Source organism: Cercospora beticola, chromosome 5 (assembly GCF_033473495.1).
Source record: "Cercospora beticola chromosome 5, complete sequence".
Lineage (NCBI taxonomy): Eukaryota > Fungi > Ascomycota > Dothideomycetes > Mycosphaerellales > Mycosphaerellaceae > Cercospora > Cercospora beticola.
Window position 1 is genome coordinate 5,111,997 of NC_088939.1, and position 12,342 is coordinate 5,124,338.

The window sequence follows — 12,342 nt, forward strand, 5'->3', positions numbered from 1 at the left end:
AGAAGTTTTGCGTGGCTCGCGTGTGTACCTGCGCAGGTGAGCGGATACTATTTGCAGACAAACAGTTGGGGCAGATCTCTCCACGAAAAGGGCACAAGCGCGGCGGCGATCGCCAACGCGGCCGGCCTTGTTTGGCGTGCAGCCAATCCGCGCGTGCTGGCAGAGGTTTCATTCCGGGCTCCAGCACAGCCCCCATCGTGTCAGTCACGATACGACGCCCAGCGAGCGACGGCGCAGGTCAGAAAGGGGAGCGAAAACTTGGTGTGCAGCACGTCGTCTTCTCATCGTCAACACACCATCAACACCATCAACACCACCACCACCACCTGCAACATCCCATACACTCGTTTTTGCGGGGTCGCCAGCCATTTGTGTTCAGTGCAGCAGAAGCGTGGCGAGAGCAGCCAGCCGAGGACTCGTCATTTAGCACACGGGCCCCGTGTCTGCCGGGCGAAGATCGAACAACAAGCGCCGCCGCGGACCTCGAACCTCCTCGCCGCCACGACGCACCTCCTGCCTCCACGGCAACCTGACCACCACCACACGCTGCTTCCCCATCATCTACCACAGTCGCTCGCTTTGTTGCCTGCGTGACGGTAGTTGCGACCTCGACCCGACTCCGCACCCACCTCACCTCACCGCGTCGCCTCCGCGTCTGACGCCGCTTCCACTCGCTCATTGCGCCCGGACTGTCCGGAGCGGAAACCTGCTCGACCTGCGACCGCAACTCCACCCACAATACCCCCAACATGAGGCTGTCCTTCGCATCGATAGCCTCGGCCCTGCTCGCCGTCACGCCCTTCGTCCACGCCGAAGAGCGCATGCTCACGAGTACCTCGTTGAACCCCTGTCAGGCCGACAGCAAGTTCTCCGCCACCCTCTTCGATGTCATCTTCACACCACACAACCGCAGTTTGGCCTTTGACGTGGTCGGCGTCAGTAGTATTACCGGCAACGTGACCATTGAGCTGCTGGTCCTGGCATATGGACTGCAGGTTTACAAAACCACCATCAACCCTTGCGACTCCGACCTTCAGGGTCTTTGCCCCATGAACGCTGGCCAGATCACACTCAACAGTAACGCGGAGATTCCGGCAGAGTCTCTGGCGCAGGTGCCAGGCATCGCATACACCGTGCCAGATCTGGACGCGCGAGTGCAGGTGTACTTCAATCAGACCAACACCGCTACATCCGCCGCTTGTGTCGAAGCAGAATTGTCCAATGGAAAGACGGTCAATCAGAAAGGTGTCGCGTGGACAGTGGCATGCCTGGCAGGTCTGGCACTTGTCGCGTCAGCCATCACATCCGGTCTGGGACACTCGAACACCGCAGCACACGTTGCTGCCAACGCCATGGCTTTGTTCGGCTACTTCCAGGCGCAAGCAATGATTGGCATGACTGCCGTGAACCTGCCCCCAATCGTCGCTTCTTGGACACAGAACTTTCAATGGAGCATGGGTGTCATCCGCGTCGGCTTCTTGCAGACATTGGCCACATGGTATCAGCGCGCCACCGGTGGAACTCCATCGACAGTGCTATCGAACCTGAGCTCCGCATCTGTGCGCGTCGAGAAGCGTAGCTTGCAGGATTACACTCAGCTCGCCTCTCGCGCTGTCAGCGCACTGCACAAGACGCTCACGAAGCGATCGAACGCTGGCTCCGCCTTCACCGATTCGTCGACCACGGTTACTGTCCGCGGTATTGAGCGTGTTGGCTTCACAGCCGGCATCGAGAGAACCAACATCTTCATGACGGGATATGTCTTCTTCCTCATTTTCGTCATCTTTGTCATTCTCGGAGTCTGCATCTTCAAGGGCATCTGCGAGCTGCTTGTTCGAGCTGGCCGCATGAAGGGCGAGAAGTTCCAGGACTTTAGGAACGGCTGGACGACTGTGCTCAAGGGCATCATGTTCCGTATTGTGCTCATTGGCTACCCACAAATGGTCGTCTTGTGCTTGTGGGAGTTCACCCGCAAGGACTCGCCAGCCATCGTCGTTCTGGCTGTCTTTACCCTCTTCAGCATGCTCGCCATCCTCGGCTGGGCATCGAGCAAGGTCATCCGACTGGCACGCCGCTCCATCGCCATGCACAAGAACCCCGCCTACATCCTCTACTCGGATCCAGTATCATTGAACAAGTGGGGCTTCCTCTACGTCCAGTTCAAGGCTACTGCGTACTTCTTCATCGTACCTTTCCTGGTCTACATCCTCATCAAGGGACTCTTCATTGGTGTTGTCCAGGGCAGCGGAGCCGTCCAGGCCGTCGCATTGGTCATCATCGAAGCTTTCTACCTGATCGCAGTCTGTGTGCTGCGCCCATTCATGGACAAGAAGACCAACGCTTTCAACATCTCGATCTGTGTCATCAACTTCTTGAGCGCCATCTTCCTGCTCGTCTTCTCTGACGTATTCGGCCAACCGGTAAGCGGTCTGTTGTTCCAAACTGTAAGAGCGAAACTAACAACTGAATAGGGTATCGTCACTGGTGTCATGGGTGTGATTTTCTTCGTCTACAATGCTGCCTTCTCTTTGATCCTGTTGATCATCGTACTGGTTGCATCTATCATTGCCGTCTCATCCAAGAACCCTGATACCCGGTACCAGCCGATGCGTGACGACCGTGGAAGCTTCATCAAGTCGCAGTCCGCGCTCAACACTGAGCTTGACGCATTGGGAGCTACTGCCCGAGGCGAGGACAAGCACGGCTACACCAACAAGGCTGCGCGCATCGAAGATGATGATGACAGCTGGTCCGGCGGTAGCGCCAGTCGGAAAGAAGGTGAGGCAGGTGGCTACGGTTACGCACAACCGCCTCGCAGCCCCATGGCTCCAGCAGCACCCTACGCCGGGAGCGATAACGGCAGCCAGAGGCATCTTCCCCCATATGACCGAAGCACAAATGCCAGTCCGTTTCATGGCCAACAGCAAGCCAACCGTTTTCGTCAGCAAGGAGCAGGAAGTCCCAGTCCTTGGCAAAGAGGAGCTGGCTACGACTAGAGGAGAGGACAAACCTTACCGACCACCTTTGTTTAGCGAAACGTCCAAAGAGACAGTGGACACGGCCATATTAACGATACCTGATTTTGTGAAGCACCAGCCTCCCAGCTACCTGATACATTGGTCTCACCAGGAGCAGAAGCACAGAGCCTCGGTCGACACGGTGGATAAGGTCATGGATCTGTATTATCGATCTCGATCTCCTTCGCCGTACCGCGACAAGATATGAATTAGCGCTTCTCTGCCTCGAACACACACTATTATCACGCACAAATATAGACACGTCTGGCTCTTGCGTCCGGAGCGCGCCCACGATCAGTCAGGCTTTTTACGAATTTTCCAAAACTCTCATTGTTTTTCCCCTTTTTTGGAATGGTCAGTGGAATTGGTCTATGGACCTGGAAGCGCGTAGGAATGGAAAGGACTCTGTACATAGTGAAGAGAAACTGGAGAGATAACACAAAAGACAGCTATTCATGCTACTGCTACTGCCGCGAAACTTGCATTGGGAAAATAGGCTTACTACAAACAAACAATTAGTATTAGTACTGCTGCGGGCACTGCGGGCTGATGAAGATCGATCAGGGCTTTTTATTGTTATTTATGATGCGACAGATGCGATGAGAGGTGAGGAGAGGTAGAACAATTACAACAACTATCGTTACAACTCATTATGAGGACTCCCGCTCATTTCCCTTGGTCGTGGATTCTTGTTTGGAAGAAATGTCATGGTCCAAAGGGAAATGTGTTTTTGGCCGGTTGAGCTGACCATTTTCGATGCGCACTGGGGTATAGAAGGCTAAGGGCGCAAGAGCTAAAGGTCAACTCGATGTTTTGCTTTCGGTTTTGGCTGATGAGGATGAGAAAGTTGAGGACAGAGGTCTTTAATTTCAATGAAAGATTTCCATGTATATATAGAGATAATGACAATCCAGAAAGGAGTTTGTGGTTGGTTGCGAAGCAGTTGTCGGGTCGGTTTGGTTGCTGTGGGGAGAGATGAGGATGATTGGAGGTGTAGGTAATGCGAAACGGTGCTTGAGAGAGGGATTCAGATTTGTGGGCGATTGTTGATTCGGTTTGGTAGGTCGTCCTCGAGGAATTGGGCAGCGTTTGATACGGTATAGTCGATTCTGGTACGATGGTTACAGCAGGTGGACCTGTAAGAAAAAGTAGGGAAATACTTGGGGTTGTGAGGGCAAATAGTGCTATTGGTGGAAGCGATTGTTGTTCTGGAGCGATAATATTAATATGGTATGGGTGGTTCGATAAGAATAAGACTTTTCTTGCGGATATCTCTTGATCTTCTCGTATTCATGAAAGAGCAATTCAGAGATTAGCTATACTCTTCTTGCCTCTACGAGCTTTGGTTTTGGGCCGAACTTCTGTTTATTCACTTTCCCGAGGAAGACGTTCGAGTCTACTTCATCTGTACTTTCAAGCTGACTATTACTATAAGAATGCAGCCTTACAGGCATTCTCAGCAGACTCTGAAGATCCGTTTCTGTTGTTGAAGTAGATAATAGGAAGCATATATTTCTTCTGATATATCGAAGCGGTCTTTCGAAAGCCATGTATACCCCCTACCTTTCTTGGTTTCTTTCTAGTAGAGATAAGCTCTACTTTATTGATAGAAAACGAAGCGGACTCGATTCACCTTGCTCAGTCAGATCACCTCTGTGTAGTAGTACTCATCTCATGCTTCCTAACGGTCTAGAGTCCCGAACCCCAGCTTCTCATCTTGCTAGTAAGCGTGGGGTGCCTCAATTAGAACAGAGACGGCAGGCTTTCAATTGCCTTCCTTAATATGTTGTGAGGAGCCTCTTTACTATTCTCTGTAATGCTTAATGTCTCGATCTCCCCGCATATTGCTGAGCTTGGATTAGTTGCTTTCGAGAGAGATCCACAGTAGGTAGTGAACTCATCTGTTCATGTAGCCCAAATATCCCTAGAACATTCACTATCTTCTGCTAGTCGACTGAGCTCGAGTCTTCACCTATTGAAACCTGAAACAGCTTTGAAGTACCATCTGGGTTTAGAAGCGAAGGTCGTGAATTCAGCTACATTCCCAGTGCCTTTAATTCACTATAGGTCGAGTCATTGAATGGCTATATAACAAATTGCTAAGCCATAATTCGAGTCTCCATACCTTCAATAAATTCAGAACTAGTCGCTATCACTGTCCTCGTCGCTGCTTTCATCACTGCTCTTAGATCGCCTCGCTTGTCCCCTGCCTGCCTCTGCACGTTTCGACTGAATGTCGGTGTATTTTGCCGGCTTTCCGAACTTCTTATCCAATACAGCTGTGTCGAACAGCGGTGGAAGTTCCTTCGTGGGCAAAGGCTTCTTTTTCTTTGGCGCTGGTGAGTTACTCTCATCTGAGCTACTGTCTGAGCTGTCGTCGGAGGAAGACGAATCAGACTCTGAGGAGGAAGACACCTCTGTGCGTGATTTCCGCTTCCTCTTTCGCTTTGCACCCGTTTCGCCATTTCCGTGGTTCAGCGTCACTTCTGTGGTCGTGGATTGCCCCGGTGCCGTCTTCTGAATCTCCACTACTCTTGTGGCGCGAGGGATAGTCGTGGATGTTGCTGAGAATCCCGTGCTGGTGTTTGATGAAGGGGTGCTGCTTTTATCTGTCACCAGTTCGTTGGACAGCGCCTCCTTGAGGAACAGCTCTGCGCGCTTCCCTCGCTCGTGCTCGCGCAGTATTTCCCGCAATTGTTCATCTCCGTACTGAGTCCGTCCAGATCCAGACTCTTGGTACCTGTTGATGGACGCCTGTAGAGCCTCGTAGTAGGCTAGGCGTCTCTCTGCTGGCGAGTCCAACGACATTTGATCCGCGTTGTCGTTTTCACCTACCCAGATCGCTTTAAGTATTTCTTCCGACTGCTCTGCAAGTCGTCTTCGCGCTTGACCCTGGCTGGTGGATATGTACTCCACTAGGCTAGAGCTGTATTTGGACGGTATGCGATTGATATCGAACAGATGTTTGAACAGGTCGTTCTGCCTGTTCTTGCTGAATTTCCAGTTCGACTTGTCGTTCGCAAACTGCTCCAGATACTTCAGATAGCTCGGCACTTCTCCGCTTCCTGATGGCTCGACTGTGCTGGAATCGGCAGCTTCCTTCGCCTTCTTCTTCGCCTTCTTCGGCTTGGGTTGCTTCGCCGCAGCTGATGGCGACGCAGGTTGTTCTGTGGACTCCTTAACAGCACTTTCCGCAGGGTCCTCTGAAGAGGACCAGGCCTTGAAGAGGTTCTGTGCTGAGAAGCTGTCTTCTTGCTTCGTGTCAGGTGTAAATGATACAGACTTGCGCGAAGTGGTCGGTGGAGGATCCTTGGGCGGAGTCGGAGGGTCTTGTGCTTGCTGGGCAGTCCTACGCATGTGTTAGTCACCGTCCACTCTCATTCACGCTTTTCAGCTTCCGACTAGCATGTGGCTAGTTGAATGGCAGGGAATATGGCACATGAGAGGAAATACTGGCATAGCTCGAATAGTGTTGACACGACTTCTGCGCCAATACTTCCAGCGTGTCGCCGAGCGTGGTAGCTTGCTAGTATTTTTTTTATCGGACCTCGAATGGGGTATCGTTGTCGCCACTTACTCCTCGTCGTCGCCGAACACTATGCGCTTTGCTGCTTGACCAGGGGCTTTGAAGACACCTTTGGGCCCAGGTAAACTCGAACGTTCGTCTTCTTCCCACACCTGTTGACCCGCGGTCTTGGTTTTCGGTGCGCTACCAGGAAATGGTTTTTGCTGGCCTGAAGACTTCGATTTCTCGACCTTGGTTCGTTTGGCGGGCGTAGAACTGTGATCGGGTTCCAGTGCGCGCTTCTGACTGTTCACGGGTGGAGCGGCAGGCATATGATCTGGAGCACCGCTTCTCGTCACTGATGGGTTGGATGCATATTGGTCTCCGGCCTCCGCTTGAGCTGGGTTGTCCTTTGCATATTTGAGCTTCAGTCCGAGACGCTTCCACGCCGGTACACGGGCTGTTTCGGCTTGTGCGGATGCAGCCATGACAGATCGGTGTAGCAAACGGTGCACATGAAGTGAGTTGACAGTTGCATGTGAAGGAAGGTGGTTGAACTTTTTTGGGCGGATGCCTCAGGCTGCAAGAACAGCTCGACACGAAGCTGGGGCGCGTCGTCACGACACAGCTGCCTCTGGATGAACGCTGCACTCCATCCGACACATTCAACGCCGCTCTTCCGTCCTCCCCCAGCCGTCCAACTCGATACACGAATAACATCGACTGAGAGTGCAAGTTGAAGCTCCGACCATCACGACATAAACCACCGGCGCCATGTCTGGTATGCAGAGCTCAAGCCATGGCCATCGGTAGCTGCGCTGACCGTCCATGTCTATCACAGGAAGCGCGGGTTTCGACCGACACATTACCATCTTCAGCGATCAAGGGCGTCTCTATCAAGTCGGTGTGTAGTACCATGCGTCCCGGTGCGGTTGGGCTGAGGAGAAGACACAATTGCTGATTGGCGGCAAACACAGAATATGCATTCAAGGCCATTACCGCTGCCAACATCACATCCGTGGGTGTGCGAGGAAAGGACTGTGCTGTGGTAATCTCGCAGAAGAAGGTGCCGGTATGTTGTGGACAACTTGGGCGCAGAGCAAGAGGTGTGGTGGCTGATCAGGATGCGCAACCAGGACAAGCTCATCGACCCTTCGTCCGTCTCATACGTCTACAAGCTTTCGCCGTCAGTAGGATGCGTCATGACAGGGTCAATAGCAGATGCGCGCGCATCGGTGAACCGTGCAAGAGGCGAGGCTGCTGAGTTCCGATACAAGAATGGCTACGAGATGCCGTGTGATGTGCTGGCCAAGCGCATTGCCAACATCTCGCAGGTCTACACGCAGAGAGTGAGTACACAAGTAGCAGCTGAAGCGGTGAGCAGTGCTGATGATGGAAATAGGCATACATGAGACCCTTGGGTGTTGCGACGACACTCATCTCAGTGGACGAGGAATTCGGACCACAGCTATACAAATGCGACCCTGCAGGCTATTACGTCGGATACAAGGCCACCGCATCGGGACCCAAGGCGCAAGAAGCGCTAAACTTTCTGGAGAAGAAGCTCAAGAACAAGGAGCATGCTGATGGCAGCTGGGACGAAGTCGTGGAACTTGCCATCACCACTTTGAGCACCGTGCTCAGCGTGGACTTCAAGAAGGGCGAATTGGAGATTGGTATTGTTGGTGGTCCAAGAAAAGACGGCAAGGAGGGCACAGACAAGGCATTCCGTCCACTTACGGAGGACGAAATCGATGAACGCCTGCAAGCGATCGCGGAGAAGGATTGAGCGTGACCCGCTTCAGCCCTGTCCCTGGCATGACATCTGCGCGTGGTGTAACGTCAGAATGGTCGTTGTTGCGATATGCTGGCGGGTGGTGCTCTTTCAGAGCTGCGCGAGTTCGTCACTTCGCGCACTCCGGCACTAGCGAGCTCAGAGAGTCGCGTGGGGATTGGTCCGACCCAAGACGAGCTCACGTTTTCTTGAACCTTGTACCGCGTGCTTGCTAGCTGCAGCTTTACACAGCTCCGCAAGGTTCACTACTACTGCAGACACGATTGCGCTTGAGGCGCTGTACTATACCAACTTGTTCACCACGTCCTTGATACCAGCCAAACAGAGTCCAGCTTCGGTTCCTTTCGCTTCGGCTAGCAGCCGCGTGTCCTCCATCAGACCGCCCACAGTCCCGCCATTTGCTCGCTTTGGCAACGAGCTCTACCATGCACGTTGCAGGTTGGCATGCAGACGACAGGTCTTAGCGATGGCACATGGATGGTCTGGCCAGCTGATCAGGCCAATGGTGATCGACACGCGCGAGAAGAGCCGCATCTTAAATGGAGGTGTTCGCCCGTTTGGGCGAAGTCCTTCGACTACGCCTCAAGATGGCTTGAACAGAGGCTGCCTGAGCTCCCCCGGCCAACTCTCTCTCGGCCCTATGAAGCCACATTGACGTATGGCGTTCTAAGCTAGGTAGCTCCACCGCACTGTTCTTGACGTTGTCATGCTAGCGGTATGCATAGACACACCTCCATTCTGAAGTCAATGATGCCGTGTTTTAGGGGACTCTGACACCGCGGACCACGTTCCTAACCTTGCAGAGAAGCGGTCGTTGGCCCATGATCTCTCCTGTACGCTTCCGTAGCGCAGCAAGCGCAGCAAGCCACGATACTACGAACCCCTCGAATATGCTGATACCAAGCGCACGAACAAGCATGTCTTTCTCCTCTTCACTAAATATGGTATACTGCGCGATGTCTTCATATAATGTCCTATTGCCCTACGGCATGGCTGATGTCGCCACCACATTGATCACCAAAGCAGTCTTTGCACGAAGCCACAATACTACTGATGCAGTATCAGCGAAACGTTACAGCAAAAAAGCAGAAAGTGGTCTTTGCTTCTCTTCACATCATGGCAGACGGACGTGAGTCTCCGGAACCATCGCTCGTCAAACACAACAGTACCAATACTAGGACGAACAACGTAACTGATGCTAGTTTCAACAAACAGTAAACACAGCACGAGCAATGCGAATAGGCGAGCTCATGACCGATTTTCGCACCTCTCAACAATTCATGTCATCTATCCGAGTCAGTCCTTCAGCAGAAGACTACAATGAAGAAGGCTTCCGTGTTCTACGACACTGTGTAGCTGAATCCCATCAAATGCTACAACAAGGCTTCGAGAGCATGAAGCAAGAAGACAACGAGGAAGCTGCAAAACAACAACTCAGAAGGTGAGTAATCGCTACTTATTTGGATCGTACATACTGGACAATAGGCACAATCAAGAAGCTAACATAATTGAACTGTAGGATACTAGCCGACGCCGCAACAAAACGCTTCCACGTCTACAAATTATACTTACAAGCACAAGCTGCAATTCGGTGGGCTTCATACAGGCAAAAGATTCTACAAGGCCAAAGACCGCATGCCGGACATGCACAGGCTCTTGCACAATTGCAGGCGAATTTAAGACAAGAACTTCTTTCTTTATCGGATCAGAGAGTTGCAGCTTTGCTAAGACACGCGGACTTACAAGAAAGGAAGTGGATTGCTGAGGATCCAAGTGTAGATGAGATGGTGAGGTGGAGGATGATGTGATGGAATAGCATCTCCTCAGCCTTCTCCCAAACAAGACATGCTGCAGGAGAAAGAGATGTTGCTTCTGGAAAGCAACACGCTCTCCTCTCCAAGGCAATTCTCAGTGGCAAAAGATGATTTCTGGTTTCCATTGCAGGGAATCTAGGATCGAATCATCAGTCTTCACCGCACAAAGACTGAAAACCAGGGCTACCGGACAAGCAGGACTTACCGAACCCTGATCTATCGAGTTCTTCTGCTGGATGCTGAGAATCGATAATGCTGAACCGTTACACCACAATGGATTCGGCTTGGACTGATGAGAGGGCAATGCGGAGGGGCAATATGTATGTTGATTGAAAGAGATGGAAGGCGCGAAAGAGTGATGTGATCGATTTTGATGTGAAGTGAGCGTTAGAGCGAGCAAGCGAGTGATTGAGAGCTTATTCTGATTGAAGAAATATATCTGCGCTGGACGTGATTGAAGCAAATGTACTTATTAAGAGCATCGCGAACTGTTCATCAAAGCTATTCTTACATTCAGAAGCCGTTACTGTCAAAATGCGTTGCTTGCGCACAGGATATCTACCAAAAGCCGAACCAGAATTCCCAACTCCATGAAACCAGCCTCGTCCAGCCAAACCCAAAAACCCAACATCTGACTTCTCTCTGAACATTTACAACATTGAACACATCTGCCCTTGAATCGATCAACTAGTAAGTCGAGGTATACCTATAGCCCCCACTGCCACTCCCACCCTCCCTTCTCCCTCCATTCCCACTCCTCTTCGGAATGTCCGCCTTGTGCACTTCTCTCATATGATCCACCATCTTATCTTTCCTTCCAAAACCGTAATTACCTTTTCGATGACAGCCTTGCCATAGACAATCGTACATGGGAGCAGAGCTGCCTGGAGCAGGATGCATAGCGCGATAGTGTCGTTCGAGATCGGCTTTGCGGCCGGCGGCGTAGGTGCAGTTTGGCATGAGGCAGCAGTATTCGATTCTGAGTGAAGAAAGTTAGGAGATGCGAATGAAGCGGGCAGGAGAGATGTTGCGGACTTACGGAATTTGCAAGGGGACTTGAGGACGAGGTGTTGTGGGGGATTGGTAGGTGTATGATGGCGAGGGGTAGTAGGATTGTTGTTGGTAGGGTGGTGAGGGTGAGTCGTAGTAAGTCGAAGCTGGTGAGGATGAGAGTGGTGAAGTTGGTGTTGTTGGGTAGCCATATGGCGCGATAGGTCGCGTTGTGTAGTAGGAGGAGCCGGACATCTGTCAAGAGGAAATATCAGGACTTCTGCTCCTGGAAAATATGCTACAGCTGATGTTTCGTAGACCTACGGTGACGACTTTGTGATCGTTAGGCCTGATCTGGCGAAAGCTCTTCCTTCTCGCAATACGTGGGTAAGGTGCAGGATGATCTATCACAGACTCAAGATCAAGTGCCTTATCGAAGAGACCGGCGAGCTTGTCGAAGATTGATGGCGATGATGAGTTGTAGTAGTTGGCTTTGCTCATTACAGGTTTGATGCTTCACGATATATAGATGCGTTACACGCATAGCGACGATGCTGTACTTATCATGTCAGATACCTTGAGGCCGCATGTGGCCTTCGGGAGCCTTCGTGAGGCCGTCAGTCACTTCTCACAAGCATCATTCGGAAGTGAGATGGAGGCGGCACTCTGCACTGCCTTCGTGAAATAGTGAGGCAGACCAGGATTGCTGGTTTTGGTAGTCCGAGCCCGTTCGCAGTAGTTCGCATGAGGTTGACATTGAAAACACTGCCGCGGTAAGGAGTCCGTCAGCATGACAGCCATTAGAAATAAAGGGCTGTATGAATGACGGGAGGCAGCGAGAACAGAAATTCTTGCTTCGAACAGGATATCAAACCCGGGACTGCCTTCCTCGAGCGAAGGCAACATGCACATGACTGTTCACTTGGTAGTTCGCAGCAGCAGGCCGCTTCCTCGGTCTGCCCTTCGATGAGCAGGATCCTTGTCGAAAACTGGGCTGAGTTCTAGACTGTGACACCTGATCCGTGGCCTCGTGCGACAACCGAAGGCTCTGCGAGGACGATATGACATGGCCATCCCAGTCGTGACTCACGAAGCCTTCCCGAACAAGGCTGAGTTGGAGGAAGTGGTTGCCTTCACGTCTCGAGCATGGGTGCTGTAGTCGGGATAATTGAGTGGCCTCAGGCATCAGTACCGCAATAAGGCTGAAGGAGCGACGGATGG

General features: G+C 52.0%; 4 protein-coding genes across 4 annotated transcripts; 3 read left to right on the forward strand and 1 right to left on the reverse strand.

Annotated features, from left to right (window-relative positions):
• Positions 1-749: 749 nt before the first annotated feature.
• RHO25_009118 (uncharacterized protein) lies at positions 750-2,996 on the forward strand (the record flags this gene model as incomplete). The annotated part of the gene is made up of 2 exons (XM_023604890.2): positions 750-2,420; positions 2,472-2,996. The coding sequence occupies 2 exons, from the start codon at positions 750-752 to the stop codon at positions 2,994-2,996; spliced, it is 2,196 nt and encodes a 731-aa protein (XP_023460723.1).
• A 2,163-nt stretch (positions 2,997-5,159) lies between these two features.
• RHO25_009119 (uncharacterized protein) lies at positions 5,160-7,010 on the reverse strand (the record flags this gene model as incomplete). Its single annotated transcript, XM_023604891.2, has 2 exons — positions 5,160-6,366; positions 6,595-7,010. 2 exons carry the CDS (start codon positions 7,008-7,010, stop codon positions 5,160-5,162), a joined length of 1,623 nt encoding a protein of 540 aa, XP_023460429.1.
• A 286-nt stretch (positions 7,011-7,296) lies between these two features.
• RHO25_009120 (uncharacterized protein) lies at positions 7,297-8,311 on the forward strand (the record flags this gene model as incomplete). The annotated part of the gene is made up of 5 exons (XM_023604892.2): positions 7,297-7,303; positions 7,364-7,426; positions 7,500-7,594; positions 7,659-7,871; positions 7,925-8,311. 5 exons carry the CDS (start codon positions 7,297-7,299, stop codon positions 8,309-8,311), a joined length of 765 nt encoding a protein of 254 aa, XP_023460430.1.
• Positions 8,312-9,567: 1,256 nt separating this feature from the next.
• On the forward strand, positions 9,568-10,125 carry RHO25_009121 (uncharacterized protein; the record flags this gene model as incomplete). Its single annotated transcript, XM_065603148.1, has 2 exons — positions 9,568-9,758; positions 9,837-10,125. 2 exons carry the CDS (start codon positions 9,568-9,570, stop codon positions 10,123-10,125), a joined length of 480 nt encoding a protein of 159 aa, XP_065459220.1.
• Between the last annotated feature and the right edge of the window lie 2,217 nt (positions 10,126-12,342).